The following is a 19,869-nucleotide window of genomic DNA, read 5'->3' as shown; positions in this document are numbered from 1 at the left end:
CATGGCTTCTAAACGTATTAGCTCTTTTCAATGTATCTGATCTGATTATGTAATATATTATCTGTATATGTTGAGATGTTTTAAAAAATTTAGAGGAGTATGTGTTCAAATATAAAGTATGTAGCATATTTGATATGGTCAATATTTCGAACCAATCAGGATTTTAAATGTATTTTTGTGTTATTCACTCTGTAAACCAAAGAGAGATCACTCATCCCATCAGCATAAGATTGGCAGAACAAAGAATGCCCAAACAAAAGCAGTATTCCTTTCTTGATCACCCCACCATCAACACATACACCAACATATTCCAGCAACCTCTGGACTCATCTAACTGAAGACTCCTGGAATCAGAACCTTTTTATCTTCACACAGGCTGAGACATCTATACCCCAAGTTGCACATGAACAAAGGATAAAGCCTTGCCACCTGAGCTATCAATGTTTCCTTTATTGATTTGCCTAACTAGTTTACTTTCCTATTCTTCTCCTGCCTTTGTCGTTGAAGTTTTAATTCGATGAATTTGAGACAGTACTTTTTTTGTCTTCTTTTGATCTTCATCTAACACATGAATATTTTCTCCACACTAACTGGCAACAAAAGAAATCCTTTTCCTTGCTACTCATGTGAAACTATAAATTGGAACATTTTGAGTGCGCCCTCTTTTTAAGGTTCCAACAACTATCTCCATCATAAGGGATTTCTCTTTAGGTGATAGAAAGTGGTATTAAGATGCCAAAAATTTCAATCAGCAGGACTGCATGCAATATGATACTTGTATTACTTTAGGACTCACACTGAAGTTGAAACTGAATGTTTTTGATGAATTGGAGATGATTTTGATTATTTCAATGAGCATCATAATAGTGTTGCTATATAGTTAATTTGGAAACTTTTTCTTCAGTCTGTCCAAATTATGTTCTAATTTGGTAGCTAAGTCAATTGTATATGAAAAGATATGGTTGATTCTCCCTGGACTATGGAAAGATTCTACTAAAAAGAAACAAAATAAGCTAAAATAAACCAAAGAGGTAATTGCAAGTTATTTAAGCCAGATATTTTGTTTCTTTTGTTGATAGCAGAACAATCTGAATGCTGTGTATAGTTTGTTTCTTTCAATGGGAGCAATTCAGTGAACATGTTTATCTCAATCTCTCTAATTTTTCACAAGAGAATAATACATCAACATAAAAATGTTATGGAACAGAGAGATCTGAAAAGCTTATGATGCCAACCAAGTCTATGTATTAGCCTCTTAAAGACACAGTTCATCTCACTGTATATGTCCTGGAGACAAGAATCAATCGATTGATTAGGTGTCTCACGAGGTGCATGTGAGAAACTAGTAGCAACATTAATCATATCAGCTGAAGAAAGAGACATGTCCTCCTGGTCATGGATGTAAAGAGATTATTCACATTCTGCTACCTTTCTCTAAAGTGAAGGAATGTCTCACACATATTTTGTCCATCTCTTGTTGCAACAGTTGGCTGCTTATCCCTCATAGTTCAAGCAATTTGAATTCCATTGAAGTGGTAGTAATAGTAGTAGTAGTAGTAGTATGAGTAGTAGTAGTAGGTTGAAGGAAATCCTACTCTCATTCACAGCAAGTTGGTTGTTTAAAGAAAAAAGATGACATTATGCATACTTTCTGATGTGAAACACAGGACACAAAATCACAGATGAATAATAGTTAAGAGAAATTAAGTGCCACTATAGATCATAAAAAGGAATTATGAGAAACTTATCTTCCACTGTAAATCTATTTGAAAGAGTTCAGAGGGCATCCATGTGTGAGACATGAAAATTGATGCAAAGACTAAAATATTAGCCATGTTGGGTTTGACCCATGATTTAATAACATAAGATTTTGGATTGAATCATTATTATCAAATTTCATGTATGCTTGTTGATCTAAAAATATTAATATAAGGAGGCATGTTAATCATGCTTCCACTGAAGCCACCTTCTGAGTTGTTGGTGGATGGTATGAAGCAAACTAGGAATTAGACTATCTGAAAAAGAAGCTAAGGAAAGGTTGAAGTTGTTTTCTCTTTTACATCTCAACTTCCAATATGGTGTAATAATACAAAGTGATCATAAGGAGGTTTTAGTTACTCAAGAAAATGTGGCAGTAATTGCCAATATTTTAAAGGGCAATTGTGCTGCTATTCATGGAGCATTTCCTCGTCCATAGCTCATGAATGCATGGGCCAATCTCCATGTCAATCAAAGAAGAAGAAGAAGAAGTTTTATCTCTATGATGATCAATTGATGGATAATTTTCAGATAATGTATAAATCTGGATTGTATGATCAACAAGAAAGAAGGGAAGAGACAATCAACTCCATCGATCTATTAATTCACATTTCTGAAACTTGGATCAACAAAGAACCACCACTCCAAACAAATCGGTGACTGATCCTCCCAAACATAGCAGAAAGAAGAAGCAGGAGGAGGAGGAGGAGACACAAACTAGGAGAAGAAAGCAACATCAGACTCAGCCCTTGAAGGCTTGTATCAGCAGGGAGAAGCGAGAGGTGCCCTGCTCCTTGTGCAGCATCTCCTCCAGCCACAGCCTGCTATCCAACGTGCTCCGCGCCCGGAACATGAACACGGCGCTGCCGGAGGAGCTGCTGAACCACCAGTCGTGCACGTCCCACATCATGTCCACCGGCGACCCGTCGACGAAGATGGTGTGGTTCCCCCGGAAGTTCCACCGGAGGCTCCTCACGTGCACCACCTTCTTCTTGTCCACCGATACCGACAGCTCCGAGTCCCTGCTGTCCCATCCGTCTCCCTTGCACTTGATGGTGATCTCGTGGTCGCTCCCGTCGTCGCGGAACCGAGCTCTTGTGGAGTGAATCGCGTGGCCGATGACCTGTTCTCGCCGGCTAATCATCGAGAATTCGGCGACCGGAAGCGTCTCCTCCGACATTCTCATGTAGTCTTTGCTCATGTCTCCAAGCAACAGCGCGAACTCCGAGTTCACCACCATCACGACGTAGAAACCATCGCTAGGCTCAGGACCAGACCCGTACTTAGCTGAAGAGATGTCCCAGTGCACTGCGACGACGAAGTCCCCGGCGATGCAAGTCCTGCTGCCCTTCTTCTTCCTCAGTGGTAGCTCATGAACCATGGGGTTCGACGGGTCGTCGTCGACGCCGACGGATAGCGTGGGGCTGACGTGCCCCTTGGACCAGGTGACCCTGATGAGGAGCTCCTGCTGCGCGGAGAGCCTCGTCCGGTAGACGCAGGTCACAGCGCTGAGAACAGAGGTGGCGTTGTCGATCACGGAGGAGTTGCCGCTGCTGCTGCTCCCGGAGCAGGAGGTGTCGGAGACTTTAACTGCGTGCTCACCGAAGCACGAGGCCAAGTCTTTCATGGCTGGAAGGACGAAAAGATGGTTACGAGGCAGGAGGCTCGTCTTCGTTCTGCCCACCATTCTTGTTCCTGGAGTGGCATGCCAGATTTTACAGCTCAAAAGGCAACGACAGGAGGGGAGTTGAATCTCTTATATGGAAAGCATGACAGGTTAGTGGAAAGGAGGGGAAGGGAAGAATAATCTTCGCCTTGCTGAGCTCTTTCCTCTTGCTTTCTATGGCCACTTCAGTTGGAATCGAATTGATACCGGACTTGATCTCTTGATCTCATCTCAATCCCTCCCCCCCCCCTTCCCTTTTCTTGCACAGTGAACCTCACGTCGTACAGCAACAGGCAGAATTATACTTTGCTTAGAAGATAAAACTGCATAATGCTATGCGAGAGAACAGTAAAGAGTGAGTTAATCATAAGGATCTCAAAAGATCTTGCTTGCGTATAGTTAGACAAAGGAACTGTAGAGCCACCAACCCCAACTCGGCACGCAGGACAAAGAGACAACGAGGACCAACTCCTGCACCCACCGGAAGTTTGCAACCTGCATAGAATGATAAAGCTTTGTCATGTTGCGTGGGGAATCTGATTTGCCATGGGTTGGCAGCGACTACAACCTAAGAAGCGAAAGGTCCCCGGGAGTGGATCCGCACGCAGGAACTCACATATCTGCCAGCGTTTTCTTTGGGGTGCGGTCAACGTCGAGGTTCACTGTTCGCCTCGCTTGCGTTGCAGCATTCAATGTGCGACGTCGCCGGAACTTAATGCCGGACACATGGCTTGCGAGAGGAAGGAGAGAGTCGAGCGAAGTCAACTTGGCAGCAGCGGCTTGGTCATTCCGAGAAAAAGACAACCCAATCTCTGGTGACAGTAATACCTTCTCGTTGCGCGTGGTTCGCCATGGAAGATCAACAGCGGCTTGCCTGCCTCCTCCCTCCTCTTCTCTCAACAGGTCCGTGGTCATCTCGACCGACAGGATTCAGGAAAACGGGAGGGGGGGGGGTCCCACGGTGGACTGTTGAGCCGATGATCACCGATGATAGGTAGACATATGCTGAACGCTGTTCAGGTAGTGAGAGGGCGTTGATCGGTCGAGGACAATAATGCATCGATTGCTCTCTCCCATTCCAAAAATAAATTCGATTGATTCGAATTGTCTCATCAGAAGGCCAAAAGCTTCTCTGATCAACAACATTGATTTTTGTCTAAATATCATCATCCTTTGACTTGCAAATAAAACGTAAGAAGCCGAAACGCAAGCACAAACGAGAGAGATTCTCCGACAAGAACACGGAAACGAAGGTTGGAGAGGAACAGTAGAGCTACAGTATATCTTTGTTCACTGACAGTTTCGCAATGTCAAGTAACAGAGAAGCTTTCCAATGGAGAATTATCTTTCCAATGGAGTAGGAATTCTTTTACTCTCATTGTTGCTAGAGTAGGAGGTCGAAGGCTATATCTCCTTGACTCCACTTTGTCCTCACCCTCTTCTGGGCTGGCCAGCAACCCCATGTTCATCTCCCATCTTCCTTTTAATATATATTTGCTCAAGGACTAAATTTCTTATTCTAACACACTACTCCCATTGATGTACTACTCCACACATTTAATTGGTGAACTTGAACCAATGTGACAGTGCTTCCACCAAGTACAACTCTCATTAAAATGATGTACTAGAATACTTCAAATAGTAAGCATTAACATTTACTTTATGTCTTCACATGACACAAGCTGAGTACCCTACTGGTGCAAGAAGTAGCCTCCTTGTTCATTGTGGATGCTCATGCAACCACCCCCCCCCACCTAAAATCCAAATTATTCATGTTCATTTCATGTCAATTTAGTTGTGTGTGTGTGTGTGTGTGTGTGTGTGTGTGAGAGAGAGAGAGAGAGAGAGGATAGTTGACACTGGATGAGGTCAAAGTAGGAGTAGAACTTCTCAGGTGAATTCTTTATGAAGAATATTCCACAACTAAGTCACTTTGTGTGTTAGTCACAAAGGTACAACATGACTAATTTATTTTCTGTGAGCATGTTTGGTATCTCATGCATATAAAACATGAAGACAAACTCAAAAAAGAACATACTAGACAAAATCTTTTACCACCTCAAGGGAAAAAAGTCTTGGGTGGTAATGAATCTATGAGCATACAACTGCTCTCATGCAGTCTTTAATGTGTTCATACAACTGCATCTGGAATTTCCAGTCCCTCAGTTTGTGCTGCTCTTAGGCAGTGCAGATGCCTGTTCTTGCCATTAACACCAAATTATTTGATCTAAATCATCCTAGAGAATTAAGGTAACTCCTTCCTTTGGTCAATATAATCCCCAGAAAAGAAAAAGGTAGTAACAATTTGCTGTGAGGTTTCTCTGTTTTTAATTTCCTATAAACTCTGCTGAAACATTTTGCCTTAGGGTTGCAGTCTGCTGCTGAATGAGGATGAAGAAAGATGCATTATTGTTGCTTCAAACCAGATTTTGTGTAAGATTTTGAATTTCATTATGTAAATTCTATTAATCTTTTTAAAAACTCAAAGTTTAAAGAAGTTGAGTTTCATGTGAAATTGATTACAAGCTGACTCTCATAAAAATGTGAATGGTGAAGTCTTCAGATACTGAACTTTTGCATTTTTTTGTAATGATTTTGCAAATTTTTGTGATGAAATAAATCTACATTGGAATATGCTCATCATAGAGATACTTCAAACACTAACAAAATAAAGGAGTTCTTTTACATATTCATCTTCTTTGCAAATTTTCAAATGATATATTTTTATTATATTTTCTTTACATAGTTTAGATATGACATCCCAAGTTTAATGGCACATTAAAAGTGAACAAGAACATCCCTAAAAAGATGCAGTAACACAAATTTATTTGCAACCATACCATGTAGATCCTCATTCCATGTTATAGGTGTTCACAAGCTAAGTTGCATTAAGATCCTATCTAGATTACATTATTAACAGCAACCATGGTCATGATCAGCTTAAAAAATGAAAGCTCCCAATGTATTTGATCAGTAGATACACATGCATGTCACCGAAGAAATAAGTTAGTTTTTGACATCAGCAGTTATCATGAATTCAATTGAAGTACAGAGGTCTTACTAACAAATGAAGTCATAGTTCAAACAAGGAAACATTGATGACAATGAAATGACAATGACAATATCAGCAAACTGAAAACCAAGAGGCACTTTTGAACATATAAGTTTCGATCATCGAGTCAGATGCCCGGTGAGACTCCTAAACTATTCCTAGCCTAATATCTAGCAGAAATATCACCAATCATATTAATCAGGTTGATGGTGTTAGGGTATGAGTACCTCAATGCTAATCTCCCTGTAAGCATATGTTAATATCAGGAGAAGGATCATGCTCTGATGACTGCAGGCCGTGCCAACCTGCTGCGTGCAGAGTGGAGTTTGGAGTGGAGTTGTGCATGCTGTTTTCGGCATGGGATTGCCCAGTTAACGATGAGGTTGGGATCTCGCAGTCATCTTCAGGGTTCGCCTGCGAAATTGGCCTCGCATCCATCAACATACCAGTGTTTGCTGGAACTGCTGCAAAAGGTGTTTGCTGTGTCGGTTTTGCTTTTTGCTCCTTGAAAGCGTTTAGCTTGAAGCTTCCAACCACCACCTGATAATTCAATATAAAAGAGATCAAACTGCTAATTATCATGCACCAAAATGTTCCCTACTAATTTGTGGATATACAATACTATTTGTAAAATGATCCTTGTTCAAGTTCAGACAGCTCTATTCTCCCCTTTCGCTATTTGTGATAAACTAATCAAAACCCAGGAATAATTTATCCTTAATTTCAATTGCAGGTAGAAAGAGTAACTGTGTCATGCAAATATAACCGACAATAAGAACACAAACAACAACCGTGAAGAAATAATAATGATAAAATTGCTGAACAATTTTGATTTTTTTTTTCTTCTTTTTGGTTACAAGTGGCAAGATTTTAGTTGAGACATTGAATTTTACATGAACTTTGGACATTACATTAAGGTCTGTCTCAGTCTGGATTGAATACAAATAGTACGGGACCAACCTAGTCAACGTGTCCAATCCATATTTGCATTGGGTCAAATTGATGAGCAAAAGGACCATAAGAAAATGAAAAACCATTTTGCTCTGCCTACTTATAAGAACAAATAACAGTTTATACAATGAGGTATTCTACTCCATATAACCATTGACTCATTAAATACATAGCAAAAAAGATCTAAGTCTTTGTCACTTTTCTCAAGAAAATTTAAAAAAATAAAAAGAGAAACTGAGAAACTAAAGAGTTTACTAGAGAAGAAAATGCATACCGAGCATGTATGCAATAGAAAAAAAAACACTTTACAGTATGTAGCTTTATTTAACAAACTAATGAAAATCAAAATATTTAACACGAAAAGATATAGAGGCTTGGTTTTCTTACCAACTGAGGAAAAATTCTAGGTTCCTAAAAGGGTCAAAATAACTACTATATAATTTTGTATAAAACTTTAAAGATTAAATGCATCAAATGTTTGACAAATATCATATCTGTTGGTTATCATGTCTGCCATCATGGTTAGAGACCCTTTGGTACCCCTTTAAGCCAGTTTACTTACTATTTTACAAGATGGACCTTTATAGAAGTGATGGAGTTTGGTGGTTCTCATTTTCAAATTTGGTCTTCATTACTTTTAGGACTTGTTTAACCGGCCAATATTTAATTTAGCTGATGTTCTATGTACAACATGATATGGTTTACTAAATGGAACAATTTTATGTGTATCTCCTGAAACTTCTGATGTTTATTGTAACCCTGCAATGACAACAGAATACACATATATAGCCCATGACATGAGATACATAACAAACTTCTGAAGTATCGAAATACACTCAGCTTTTACTCAAAGATTCATATTTCTGATCATACTGACATGCTTGCTGTTTTCACGTATTGAAAGCGCAGTTTAAACAACTTTTACCAGAGCAAAATGATGCAAAAACAAGAATGGCATCAGCATAACAAAGGTTATAAATCTATTTCAACTAGAAGTTGCAAGTATGACTACCGTTTCTTCTTATATCATCCATTCAATGTTAGACCACTCTCGGGCATAGAACATGTCATCAGTATCTACGTTAGATGTAACAAATATAGTAAAATCAAATGGAAACAAGAATGGGACCTGAATCGGACTCGCAGCAAGCAACAATCCTACAACTCCTCCACCAATAACACGGCCATCAGGACCAGCAAGTGATACGCTTATCCCACCGGTTCTACTTCGTACGCCACCATTTTCAGTGGTCGTGAAGGACCCAGACAGAGATAGAATCTCAAAACGGCCCTGTATGTATTTATGAGCACGATGACATTACATAAAAATTGAAAGAAATTTGAGAAAAGCATAAAAATTTAATGAATATCCAGATAGCTAGAGTAAATAAAATTGGGCAGGCAATAAACAATGGCCTTAAAGGTGCAAAAAATGACTTGTTAGGGAATAGTTTGCCAATGTCATGCTAGAAAGTCTATTCAGTAAAATATTACTAAAAGCTCAATATATAATCATCAAGAACATTAAGCATGTTGGACCAACAAGTGTACATTTGAAGGATTACCGCAAGCCCGTGCCGGTCTCTAGATATGACTTACATCTTGTGAAACTGACTAATATTTGTTATTTGTTAAGCTTCTACTATCAAACATATACGATTTGTGTGTTATTATCTAAGTTGAATACCTATGGAGAATATTTTCCTCATTCATCTGGCAATTGAGAGTTGATTTACGAGATCAATTTGAACCCTTAAAAGATGAGTGTAGCCAATTAAAGAGTACAGCAGCTAAAAAGATTAACATTCAGGAATAGCCTTCTGAACAATAACCGAGCAAAGAAACAAAAGGGCACAAATAGAATGGTTGATGCTCCATACCTCATAAGTCAATGTACCACCGGAGGAACCTGGCTGGCGTATGGTAACATTCGAGACAGCCCCATTTGCCGATAGTATGCAGATGGACCGCGTACCCTTTTGGGAGAAGGAGAGAATTCTGGCAGCAATATCCTGCAAGAACACAATCCAACAGCATAATGTCAAAGCCGTGCACGACTTCGATCATAAGACATCTGATCTTCACTGGCCAGGAACTCGAAGAAAGCGAATAATAAGATTGAAGGCAATATAGGTTGGGAATGTATCACCTCCCCCGTGGCAATGGTCACAACATGCGGCATAAAATTCCCACCAGCTGTGTATGCAAACCACTCCCCTGTCAAGTACAGAAATCAAGATATATGCTGAGCTATTCACCTTTAAATTCCCCTCTTTTTACGATCATAATATGATTGCTGACCGAATGCAACAACAACAACAAATTCATGCAAACAAGCTATCATACAGAGCAAATATACAGAAAAACAACGACTTCCAACATCTCTTTGAAATATAAACGACTTATGTGATCTATCTAACAGTTGCAAGTCATAATCTTGATACAAAAAGAGGAAAGAACAGTGATTGAAAGAGAGGTGTTGTTCAGCTCGTTGCAGTTAATACACATTTCCAGTGTTGGATGTGAGTCACTGTTTGTATCTGGTTTTAGGGAAACCACTACCGAGTCAAACAGAGTGTCAAAGAAGAGGAGGGTGTATCATGTTACCAAGAGACGCAAGGAGCTGGTATTTGCCGGAGCCGGGTGGCCGCCCTCTACCCCGTTTGCCGTCGGAGGAAAGGGGGGAGAAAGGGGAGCCGGAGGTCGGCGACAGCGCCAAGGCCATGCCGTCCGGTCCGTACTTCCTGGGCCTCCCTTTCTTCTTCCTTCCGAAAAGGTCGGCCCCGCTGCTCCCACCGCCGCCACTCCCCATCGTCCCCATGGCCTGGGCAACCCCTTCAGGCGGCGGCACGGGCATGCCCATCACCCCACCAACCACGCCGGGGAAGGCCGCTGCCGGTGGCGAGGGAGACGGAGTAGACGCGGCGGAGTAGTCCTTCGCTGCTGCTTGTATTCCTGCTCCGTCTCCAGTTCCACCACCATCTCCGACTGCACACACCGAAACCACAGTGCTCTCCCCCCCGTCCATGCATGCAAGTATAAGTAAGCTCAGGCGTAAGGAGACTAAAGACAGACTGCTCTTCCTTCTCTTTCTTTTGTGAGCATGAGATCGTGCTTGCCTGCTGGCTTGCTGCTACTCCGATGTCTTCCCTCCCACTACTCTCCTCTGCGCTTAGATTAAGTGGCAAGAGAGTGCAGGGAGTGGGAAAGAGGGAGAGTTTATCCCAGCTTGCACACGGCAGTGGTCTCTCTTTCACGCTGCTTTCATGTGGTTAAAGTAAAAAACTCCAAGAAGACTGATGGATGGCAACTGGCAATCGGCGATGGTCAGGCCACACTTTTCTGACTAATTCATTAACCGCAACAGCAGATCAAACTCTGACAGTGACAAAGAAAAGAAAACAAAAGAAGAAGACGATAACAAAAGAGGGAAATAAAGTGGTATACATTGATTGGCTCAACCATAAATAAGCTGCTGTACGAGCTCACTTTCTCCCACAAGATCTATATTATATTGTACATAGTTAGATAGAGATAAGCTGAAAGTGTAAGGGAAAATTGCACCCAGATCTTGCATTATGGCTTCACAGGTCGCTGTCTCCCGTCTCTCTTAGACTCTGGAACAATAATTGCAATTTGGATAGCCTTTTTTGATTGGTAATGATATGGTTTGCTTGTTTTCCACGCAAGATAGAATAGCCATGTTAAGGCTAAGGTATTAGGCAGGGTCTCACCGAAACCCAAGAACAAAAAGTCCATACGTATCCAAAGAACAGTGGTTAAGCGACAGAGAGAGAAGGATTAGTCAAATCCGGTCAACAGCTCCTTGGCTGTAAAAGCTCAAGCCAGCTAGATTAAACCAGTGGAATCGCCTGTCTTCCAGAGTACATCACATAATTAACGCAGCGAGAGAGAGGGGGGGATGCAAATCCCAAGACCTTTGGCCGGCCTCAAGGAAGTGAGAGATGCTCGTCACCGGAGGAAGAAGACAAGGGTAGAGAGAGAAGAGTGCGCGCGCTGCATGACATCGAATTGAAGTATTGGGTGAAGCAAACCATATGATCCATACACACATGCATCGACAATGGAGCAGAGCAGGAGCAGAACGAGAGCTTCCAAGCGAATCAATACAAACAGCGCAGGCGCTCAAAAGCTGTCTCCTCGCCCGCCCTAATGCCATGGCTCTGTCCCTCTCACTCTCTCTGTTCTCTCGTCTCTCTCATTTCTGCCTCTCCGTCCTTGGAACTCTTCCGATCTTTGCGGGCTAAACGCGTCTCCGATTCACCAACTGCACGTAGGTAGTGCGCGCAGCAGTACTCCAGCAAGGGAGGTCAGGCGACACGGGATCTCAACCCATGGCAACGACGAAGGCGACGACTACGTGTTCCCGTGCGGTACGCGCTGGTGGGCGTCGTCTCCGTTGCCATAGCCAGCAGCACCAGTCGTCCCTTCGTTCTTTGTAGCCTCAGATTCGGCATGCCTTGCAACAGCCACGCTCTGCTTGCGGTAGCCGACGACCTGACGCATGGAAGTTCTCTCCGGTGTGCATCCATATTATATTTGGTGAAATTTATCTTTATATATATATATATATATATATATATATATATATATATATATATATATATATATATATATATATACATATATATATACATATATATATACATATATCCCTACAAAGTTGGCGATTTTCATATTTATTCTCTGAATTTAAAATTTAAGAAATCTAAATATTTGAATATATATATCAAAGTAGCAGATATATAATTTCCAAACCCCCCTTAAAAAAGGGTACACGACTGATACAGAAATACAAATTTAGCAAATAATTACGTGATTTCTGATCTTACATGATTGCAGCATCCATGGCCATCCGATCTCATGTCCATCAAGCAACTCGTTTTTTCGAAAAGGGAAAAAAACACAAAATTAAAAGACGAAAAATGATCTATCCTTTGATTTGGCTCAGTGCATCCGACGATATCTTGCTGCCATCAGCATACCTGCGATTGCATCACTCCACCTCCCGTGATCAGGACGATGGTGATGTGAGGTATATATAGCTAATCACCTCTGGAAATCTACTTAGGTAGATGAAAAGAGAAAGCCAGATATATTTGCACTAGCTCTCTCTCTCTCTCTCTCTCTCTCTCTGTCTCTGTCTCAAGTGGATGCAGTTACCTGTGCCCTGCTCCTGAGGCCATAACATAGACACTCATAATGCATTATCTTATTGAAGATTAGAGATAACATAATTGGAGCAACAGCATACACCAAGTCATTCAAACTACTGTGGTTTCCAATAAAGCCTTGGGAGTAGGGATTTGATTCTACAAGTATAACCATCCACGAAGTTGCCAATATTTAAAATGTGGTGTAGATTTATTTGCATAAAACAAAAGGGGGAAAAGCACTCCAGACATACCTTTTTCTCCTCCTTTTTATATCTGCACCCAACTAAAGGAGAACACAGAAACAAGAAACAAAGCTGACGGTAATAATTAAAGCACTTCATCAGCAGTTCTACAGTTTATTTAATATAAATATATGGTAAACTTTAGAACTCACCGGATTATATATTTGTAGATCTCGAAAAGAATACTGATAGTTAGTCAACATACATAGTCATTGATTAACAAGTGCAGAATTTCATGTTTCAAAATAGAGGTCATGAGCCAGATTTAGGAGGAAGCTGGAAAATATGTCATACATTACCATCAGTCCACTGAAGCTTCCTCCACCTTCCGATTCGTACAGATATATATTGTTCTGCTTTCTCTCCACTTATGAAAGCTACTGCAGAAGTATGAGCCATCAATATGCCATTAGACCAAACTATCTAAAAACATGATTGAAGAATCTTGGAAACCAAAAGAACAGTGGATCAAGACCCCTTGTTTTGGTTCTTAAATCCCACGTTATTAGTTGAAAAAAGCACTAAGAAGATCCAAAATAATAGATAGTGGATAATACAATGCATGGTAGGTTTAACCATCTCTGATTAGATGTAAGACCAGAAAAAGATTATAAAATGATTCGGACATGTCCAAATAAAATTAGGCCAAATGAGAATTCATAGTACTAGAGCAACGAAAGTTAAAAAGGATTAATGATTACCTTTTCTTATGATAAATGGAATTCAATTATAAATCAATGAAATGATCAACTAAAGGGAGATCTTGCAGCTTCTGACATGAGAACTCACTTCATCAGGGTGTTGAAGAGTACTTTTAGCAAAATGCCATCTCATTGAAGGAAACGCTAACATGATTCACTCCATTCACTCTACTGGGACCAAAGAGTTCTTGACATCCTTCAAGCTTTGGTAATCTCCATGAGATTTTGCCATTCATCACATGCACCACATTTAGAGAATCAGCCTCCAGCACAAGCTTCGGGAGCATAATGAACCAACTGCACGCACCCACGATCATCCAATATAATGAACCAACTGCACACACCATCTTCAGGAACATAACCTCCACTCTTTCCTAGATATAGCGAAGCATTTTCCCAACATGATCTGTGCCTAACCCACGACCATCTTGCTGCAATATAGCAGCATCATTATTGGTTTGTAAACATCATATGAAGATTTAGAACAAGATTGTGAGGGACAAGGTTCTCATGCTGCAATCTGTTTACACTGCTCTTTAGTATTGTCTTAAATGTAACTTAAAAGGAAATGACTACTATATCAAGAACAAAAGAAAAAGCCCAAGATGACTTTATTACAAATGGCAAGGGATTAGATGGCTATTAGATTAACTAATGACATTGCAGTCGGCATAGCTCAACTAGAAAAAGATCCATGTAACTAAGACCAGGCAGTTGAGATTTACGACTTGCACAATGTAAACAAAAGAAAAATGGGAAGCTCCAAAACAGCTATGTTTCTTTCACCCATTTATTAACGAAAGCAAGATCATGTTATGACTATTCAAAACTACCAAACAACTCTTTTGACCGAAATAAATGATGTAGAGGGAGACAGACTCAAAATCGATGCTCATAACGATATTAAGGTTCATTCAATTCATCATCCTTCAAAGCACTTCATAGAACAAAATTTACCTACTATAAAGCTTATGGTTTCTTCATTGCATGCACAAATTTATCTAAACAATCACTTCATTGTTCTAATCTGCAGTAGCAATTCCTTTTTTACTAATATCTTGGTTCAATTCTTCCAATCACTCCATCTTAGAAATAGACAGGCTTATTAGTTTCTTAAAAAGCACTATTAGATTATCTCAACACCAACCAAAAAGCAATTTAGTATTAATCTGATTCAACAATTGCCAATATCAATGGTGTTCCCCTCTGCCAAGCTTATGTAAATATCAGCAGAGTATTGCTGCTTGACGTAGATGTTTCTGTGCCTTCATAATAGTAGGCATGTGACCAATATAGGCACAACAAACAGCAACATGGTTGTGGCACACCATTTGCCTGTTCAATATTGCTACAGCACCATATAATGTCAGAGCAATATTTAGTATGATTTGTATTTATATGTGCTCCCCAACTATCTAGCTATCTATGATAAATTTGCACTAGTTAGAATGCATATGCAACAGACTATTCTAATTTAATGTTTTGTTGAATTAAGATTTCTCGATAGTTAAAGTCCATCTAAACTATTCTAATTGTTTGACAACTGCCATTTTGAATAATGCAACAGACTCATCAAATCCTTTAAAGTTTTACACTGGTATTTCAGTCAGGTTCTTTGTATTTGTTACATAGACAAAGACTGCATACAATTTGTTTGAAACAAGTGTTAATTTACTTAAAATCTGTGAAGGTAATCTAAAACATGCTGGTTCTAATTGGAAAGAAATTCTCATGATCAGGATTACAACCAGGAACAACGAAAGGCAATATGATTAAGATTGGTCCATTCAGATGGTAGATCCAGATTGACTGAAAAATAGAATTAACAATATAATGAGTCATAAAAAGAATATATATATATATATATATATATATATATATATATATATATATATATATATATATTACAAAAATTAGAATCTCACCTCAAGATCCAGCACATTCACACGGACGTTTGCACAAACACCTTGATGACACTAAGCCGTGCCCACCATCCCCTTCCATTCAAATCACATAGGATCTTCTTAAGCAATCAAAACAACAATGTCTTTGACAGACAGAGTAGCCCTTGGCACGCACGACGTTGGGCGAGAACAACAGTGTCGAGACTTTTGGAGCGATTCCTAAGGCAAAGGCCACTGAGAGCTCCACCACTTCAATGATTTGACCACGCCACTATCGAATAGTCAGATCAGACCAATAAGGTACCAGGACTCCAAGACCCACGAAAAGCATACAATGTATTCGGCCATAAAAGGCATGCGGAAGAGAGAGGGAAGAAAGGAGAACGTACGATAGCAGAACCAAAGCGCAACGAAGCATTTGGTGCAGGACAACTGCCGGACCTGAGGCGAACTGCTGGTGGTCGGAGTGGGAGGCGAAGCAGCGGCCATCACCGCTACCGCCGCCTCCTCCTTGGAATCAATGTCGGTGAGCGGAATGGAACGGCGGAGATGGGAGAACCAACGAAACATTACGTAAAATACGTTTGCTAATACATCTAACAGTAACGCCAATGAAAACCTGTAACGCGCTTAAACGTTACGTCACTCGCACAATTGCCAGCCTGAGACCGCGACATATGGCCAAACACGAATCATATCGGCACGCACACCGGAGACAATGCCATAGCAAGACGACAACAAGTGCATCCCTTGTTCTTGTTCCCAAATGGGATCGATCCAGCTCGGTGCATGTGCACCTATGACCTCCACGGCCCAACCTAAAGATTTGACGAGTTCCCCGTCAATATCAACTGGATTTGAGACAAGAGAGTAAGCTAGAGGTCAACCGAGGTAAAGCAGCTGCATAATTGACTTGTTGAGCTCGGATGATATGGTAATGTGGCCTCTCCTCTCCTTCTTCTGTTGGCCCGCCACCGCTGTGCTGGTGACCTTGGAATCTTATTCCCTCTTTCTTACTTTTTGTTGTCGCTGCTGGTTTTGATTAGATGCAGATGGGCGGCGATGGGTGATACAGCCGCGCATTTATGCGAGGTGCAAAGAGTGAGTCGCAGGTGGTGGTGACTTGAGTGGATGCACCCCCAACGCACTGGCCTACGGCCACCAACACATGCGCAGCTGCGGCCCGCACTGTGGCACCGCCACCGAGGAAGCAACTTCTTGGTGGCTTCCTTTCCTGGTTTCGGCCTCAGCCTAAACTAAAGACAGACAAGGAAGGGTAAAAGAGAATCCCCCACCTTGCACTGGCTTCCACGTCCTCCTCGTGCAGTGTTCTCCTCCTACCCGCCTGGTTTCCGTCAGTCCAGCGCTGCAGCTCCAGTTCCTGCGTTTATTCTATCCATCGGAATCTTGTGATGAGATAAAGCTTGGATTTTGAAGGGGTCTTCCGCTTGGGACACGGCTACCGCCGTCCATGAGGAAGGTGAAGTCGGAGTCGTGGCTGGGCCGCATGGGGCTCGTGCGAGATGGCGGGCGAAAGAAGGGCGGCGCGGGCGGGGGGGAGAAGGCAGCCGCCACTGTCGGCGTGCTGGCCTTCGAGGTTGCGCGGTTCATGTCCAAGGCCGTCCAGCTCTGGCACGCCCTGGCCGACGACCGCGTCGCCCGCCTGCGCGATGAGGTCCTCCGCCTCGAGGGCGTCCGCAAGCTCGTCTCCGACGACGACGGCTTCCTCCTCGCCCTGGCACTCGCCGAGACGACCGACGCCCTCGGGTCCCTGGCCCGCGCCGTGGCCGGACTCGGCCGGCGGTGCTCCGACCCAGCGCTGCAGCGGTTCGACGCCGCGTTCGCGGATCTGGTCAAGACCGGCGCCGACCCCCACGGGTTCGAGTACGCGGGGCGGAAGATGGAGCGCAAGGTCAAGAAGATGGAGCGGTTTGTCGCCGCGGGCGCCGACCTGTACCACGAGCTCGAGGTGCTGGCGGAGCTGGAGCAGGGGCTGCTCCGGTTGCTGGCCAACCCCGACGCCGGCGGCCGCCACCAGGCCAGCGTCGCCGATTTCAAGCACAAGGTCATGTGGCAGCGGCAGCAGGTGAAGTACCTGCGCGAGGCCTCGCTGTGGGTCAGGACCTACGACTACGCCGTCCGCCTGCTGAGCCGATCCCTGTTCTCGATCGTCGGAAGGATCAGGCAAGTCTTCGGGTTCCCGACGAAGACAGAAGCCACCGGGTGGTCCGGCGGCCGCCGAAAGCCCGCCGCCCGGCTCTCCCGCAGCCACTCCATCGCCGGCCTGATGCCCTCCCCCGGCCACTCATCCGACGGCAACATGGTCCGCTTGTTCGCCTCCGGGCCGCACGCTGTCCCTCAGCACGAAACCAGATCCGGGCCTATAGCTACCAGCAGCGGAGCATTGGCCGGGCAGTGTCCACCTCCCAGGATCGGCCTGCCTCCTCCCGCTCGAAAGCGCCATAATTCTCGAACCAAGTGGCCGGTCGGCGGCAGAACATTCGGTGGGTGTATGGTCGGTGGCAATGAGCCAGCAGTCCTGCAGAGCTGCATCCCCATGGACACCGCCCTCCGGAAGCCAAATGTGACGCCATTGACTCCTCCCGGAGCTGATGCTGCAAGCCCTGAGACCAGCGTAAACATGTTCGACATGATCGAACCCAGGTTCCAGTTGCTGAATGCTCCAGCCACCACCCTCGGCGCCGCAGCTCTAGCTCTGCACTACGCCAACGTGATCATCGTCATCGAGAAGCTTGCGGCCTCCCCCCATTTGATCGGCCCCGACGCCAGAGATGACCTCTACAGCATGCTAACCACAAGCATAAAAGCAGCCCTCAGAGCGAGGCTGAAATCGTACGCCAAGAACTTGGCTTCATCCATTTACGATCCAGTTCTTGCAGCGGAGTGGAGTGCGGCGGTGACAAGGATACTGGACTGGCTGGCACCGCTCGCCCATAACACGATCCGATGGCAATCCGAGAGGAGCTTCGAGCAGCAGAGCTTGGTCTCCAACTCTAACGTTCTTCTGCTGCAGACGCTCTATTTTGCGGACCAAAGGAAGGCGGAGGACGCCATTACTGAGCTGCTCGTTGGTTTGAACTACTTGTGGAGATACGGAAGAGAATTGAATGCGAAAGCCATGTTGGAGTGCGTCAGCAGCAGAAACTTCGATGACTGTCTGCAGATACAGGCTTGTCCAGCAATCCAAGACACTGCTTAACCAAAGGAAGGGGCTTTGGATTTGCTCTCTGCAAAGCTTGTTCGACCGGTGCAGGTCATCACATCACATCGACATATGTTGATGGACATGAACACAGGCCTCTCTTGTCAAGCTCGTATGCCATGCGAATAGGCATTTCCATGTCCTTTCCGAAGGTGTAAACTACGGCGATGACGATGAAACCTTTTGTGAATTTGTTCGATATTATAGGAAAATTACTCTTTTGGTTTACAGTTCCATTTCATGGCATGGTTGATTTGATGGTAGAGAGAGGTAGGAGGATCTTTCATTTTGGTGGCTTTGTGTGCCTTAAAGAAGCATTTCGTGGACATTCTCTGCTCTCCCATTCCAAGTCTAATTGATTGCCTGCCCCCTAATTGATGATATAAAAATGGATACTATTCATATGCACACTACATAAGTGAACATGCAATCTACAAGCCCACATAATATCTAATCAGAACTAGATATCAATGTCTTTGCCCTCTATCTAACTTGCAATTAGCAGATGTTCTTGTCAATCATTGCTTGCAATCATTTTCCAGTTGCAGGCAATCAAACATTTCCTTGACTCCTCCCTATTCTAGGAACTAATATGGCCTATTAATTTAGATATTTGGCCAATAACTTGGTTTTAATTATTGGATTTCGATTGTTGCCTTTCACTTTTGGATTCCATTGATTTAGTTTTTGGTTTTCCTTTTTTAAGGTAAAGTATATATATATATATATATATATAGATAATTATGAGCTTAACTAAAATGAAAAACTACTTAATCTGAAATCAAAAGCCATGTATGAACTCAGATTATGTTCAAAATTATCTCTATGTATAAAGCATAAATTTTGATTCTAAATATTACAGAGATATTATTCTAAGGGTGTGTGAAATAGATGGAGCAAATATAGGATTTGATGCCAATTAATATTATACTACTCCATAAATATTATTTACCCAAAGGGATGTATGTAGTAAATGTGAATAGATGATAATACATTGCATTTGCAAGTGCAGATGAGTTGGTAACAATAAGCTATCTAAATATAGACCATTCAATCCTCCTCAACTTAACAAAAAACAGGTCCTTTTGATCTCTAAACCAAACTCTCCCAATCTACAAGTCATTAATTAACACAAAGACCCAACTAAATACAGCAGTTTTCTATGAGCCCTTCCAACCTCAAACTACTTTCCATG

At 42.6% G+C, this 19,869-nt stretch overlaps 3 protein-coding genes and 1 long non-coding RNA gene across 7 annotated transcripts; 1 reads left to right on the top strand and 3 right to left on the bottom strand.

Moving 5' to 3' along the window:
• Positions 1-2,336: 2,336 nt before the first annotated feature.
• Positions 2,337-3,843, bottom strand: LOC103977065 (uncharacterized). The gene has a single exon (XM_009392473.3). It carries the CDS (start codon positions 3,443-3,445, stop codon positions 2,501-2,503), a length of 945 nt encoding a protein of 314 aa, XP_009390748.2. The 5' UTR covers positions 3,446-3,843; the 3' UTR covers positions 2,337-2,500.
• A 2,587-nt stretch (positions 3,844-6,430) lies between these two features.
• Positions 6,431-10,651, bottom strand: LOC135615892 (AT-hook motif nuclear-localized protein 7-like). The gene is made up of 5 exons (XM_065114975.1): positions 10,035-10,651; positions 9,577-9,644; positions 9,308-9,439; positions 8,557-8,718; positions 6,431-7,016 (listed from the first exon to the last, which is right to left on the bottom strand). The coding sequence occupies exons 1-5, from the start codon at positions 10,453-10,455 to the stop codon at positions 6,711-6,713; spliced, it is 1,089 nt and encodes a 362-aa protein (XP_064971047.1). The 5' UTR covers positions 10,456-10,651; the 3' UTR covers positions 6,431-6,710.
• Positions 10,652-12,178: 1,527 nt separating this feature from the next.
• LOC103977067 (uncharacterized) lies at positions 12,179-16,252 on the bottom strand. Of its 3 annotated transcripts, none has more exons than XR_010488182.1 (4): positions 15,841-16,252; positions 15,473-15,722; positions 13,548-13,978; positions 12,179-13,226 (listed from the first exon to the last, which is right to left on the bottom strand). It is a non-coding gene; the product is annotated as an uncharacterized LOC103977067 (long non-coding RNA). The 3 variants fall into 3 exon arrangements; XR_010488181.1 differs by having other exon boundaries at positions 13,636-13,978; XR_010488183.1 differs by having other exon boundaries at positions 12,179-13,223; positions 13,636-13,978.
• Positions 16,253-16,368: 116 nt separating this feature from the next.
• LOC103977068 (uncharacterized) lies at positions 16,369-19,000 on the top strand. 2 transcript variants are annotated; one of them, XM_065114952.1, is made up of 2 exons: positions 16,369-16,385; positions 16,498-19,000. In XM_065114952.1, exon 2 carries the CDS (start codon positions 16,923-16,925, stop codon positions 18,669-18,671), a length of 1,749 nt encoding a protein of 582 aa, XP_064971024.1. In that variant the 5' UTR covers positions 16,369-16,385; positions 16,498-16,922; the 3' UTR covers positions 18,672-19,000. The 2 variants fall into 2 exon arrangements, with proteins under 2 accessions (XP_064971024.1, XP_064971032.1); XM_065114960.1 differs by lacking the exon at positions 16,369-16,385 and having other exon boundaries at positions 16,511-16,805; positions 16,889-19,000.
• Positions 19,001-19,869: the final 869 nt, after the last annotated feature.

Source organism: Musa acuminata, chromosome BXJ1-3 (assembly GCF_036884655.1).
Source record: "Musa acuminata AAA Group cultivar baxijiao chromosome BXJ1-3, Cavendish_Baxijiao_AAA, whole genome shotgun sequence".
Lineage (NCBI taxonomy): Eukaryota > Viridiplantae > Streptophyta > Magnoliopsida > Zingiberales > Musaceae > Musa > Musa acuminata.
Note: the sequence above shows the minus strand (reverse complement) of the source record. Positions and strands in the feature narration are given on the sequence as shown.

Coding starts and splice junctions, on each gene's coding strand:
- LOC103977065 (XM_009392473.3), bottom strand. CDS start 3,445: ATGGTGGGCAGAACGAAGACGAGCCTCCTGCCTCGTAACCATCTTTTC.
- LOC135615892 (XM_065114975.1), bottom strand. CDS start 10,455: ATGGACGGGGGGGAGAGCACTGTGGTTTCGGTGTGTGCAGTCGGAGAT. Junction 8,719..9,307: donor GTGGTACATTGACTTATGAG/GTATGGAGCATC, acceptor AAATACATACAG/GGCCGTTTTGAGATTCTATC. Junction 7,017..8,556: donor TTGCTGCGAGTCCGATTCAG/GTCCCATTCTTG, acceptor TTGAATTATCAG/GTGGTGGTTGGAAGCTTCAA.
- LOC103977068 (XM_065114952.1), top strand. CDS start 16,923: ATGAGGAAGGTGAAGTCGGAGTCGTGGCTGGGCCGCATGGGGCTCGTG.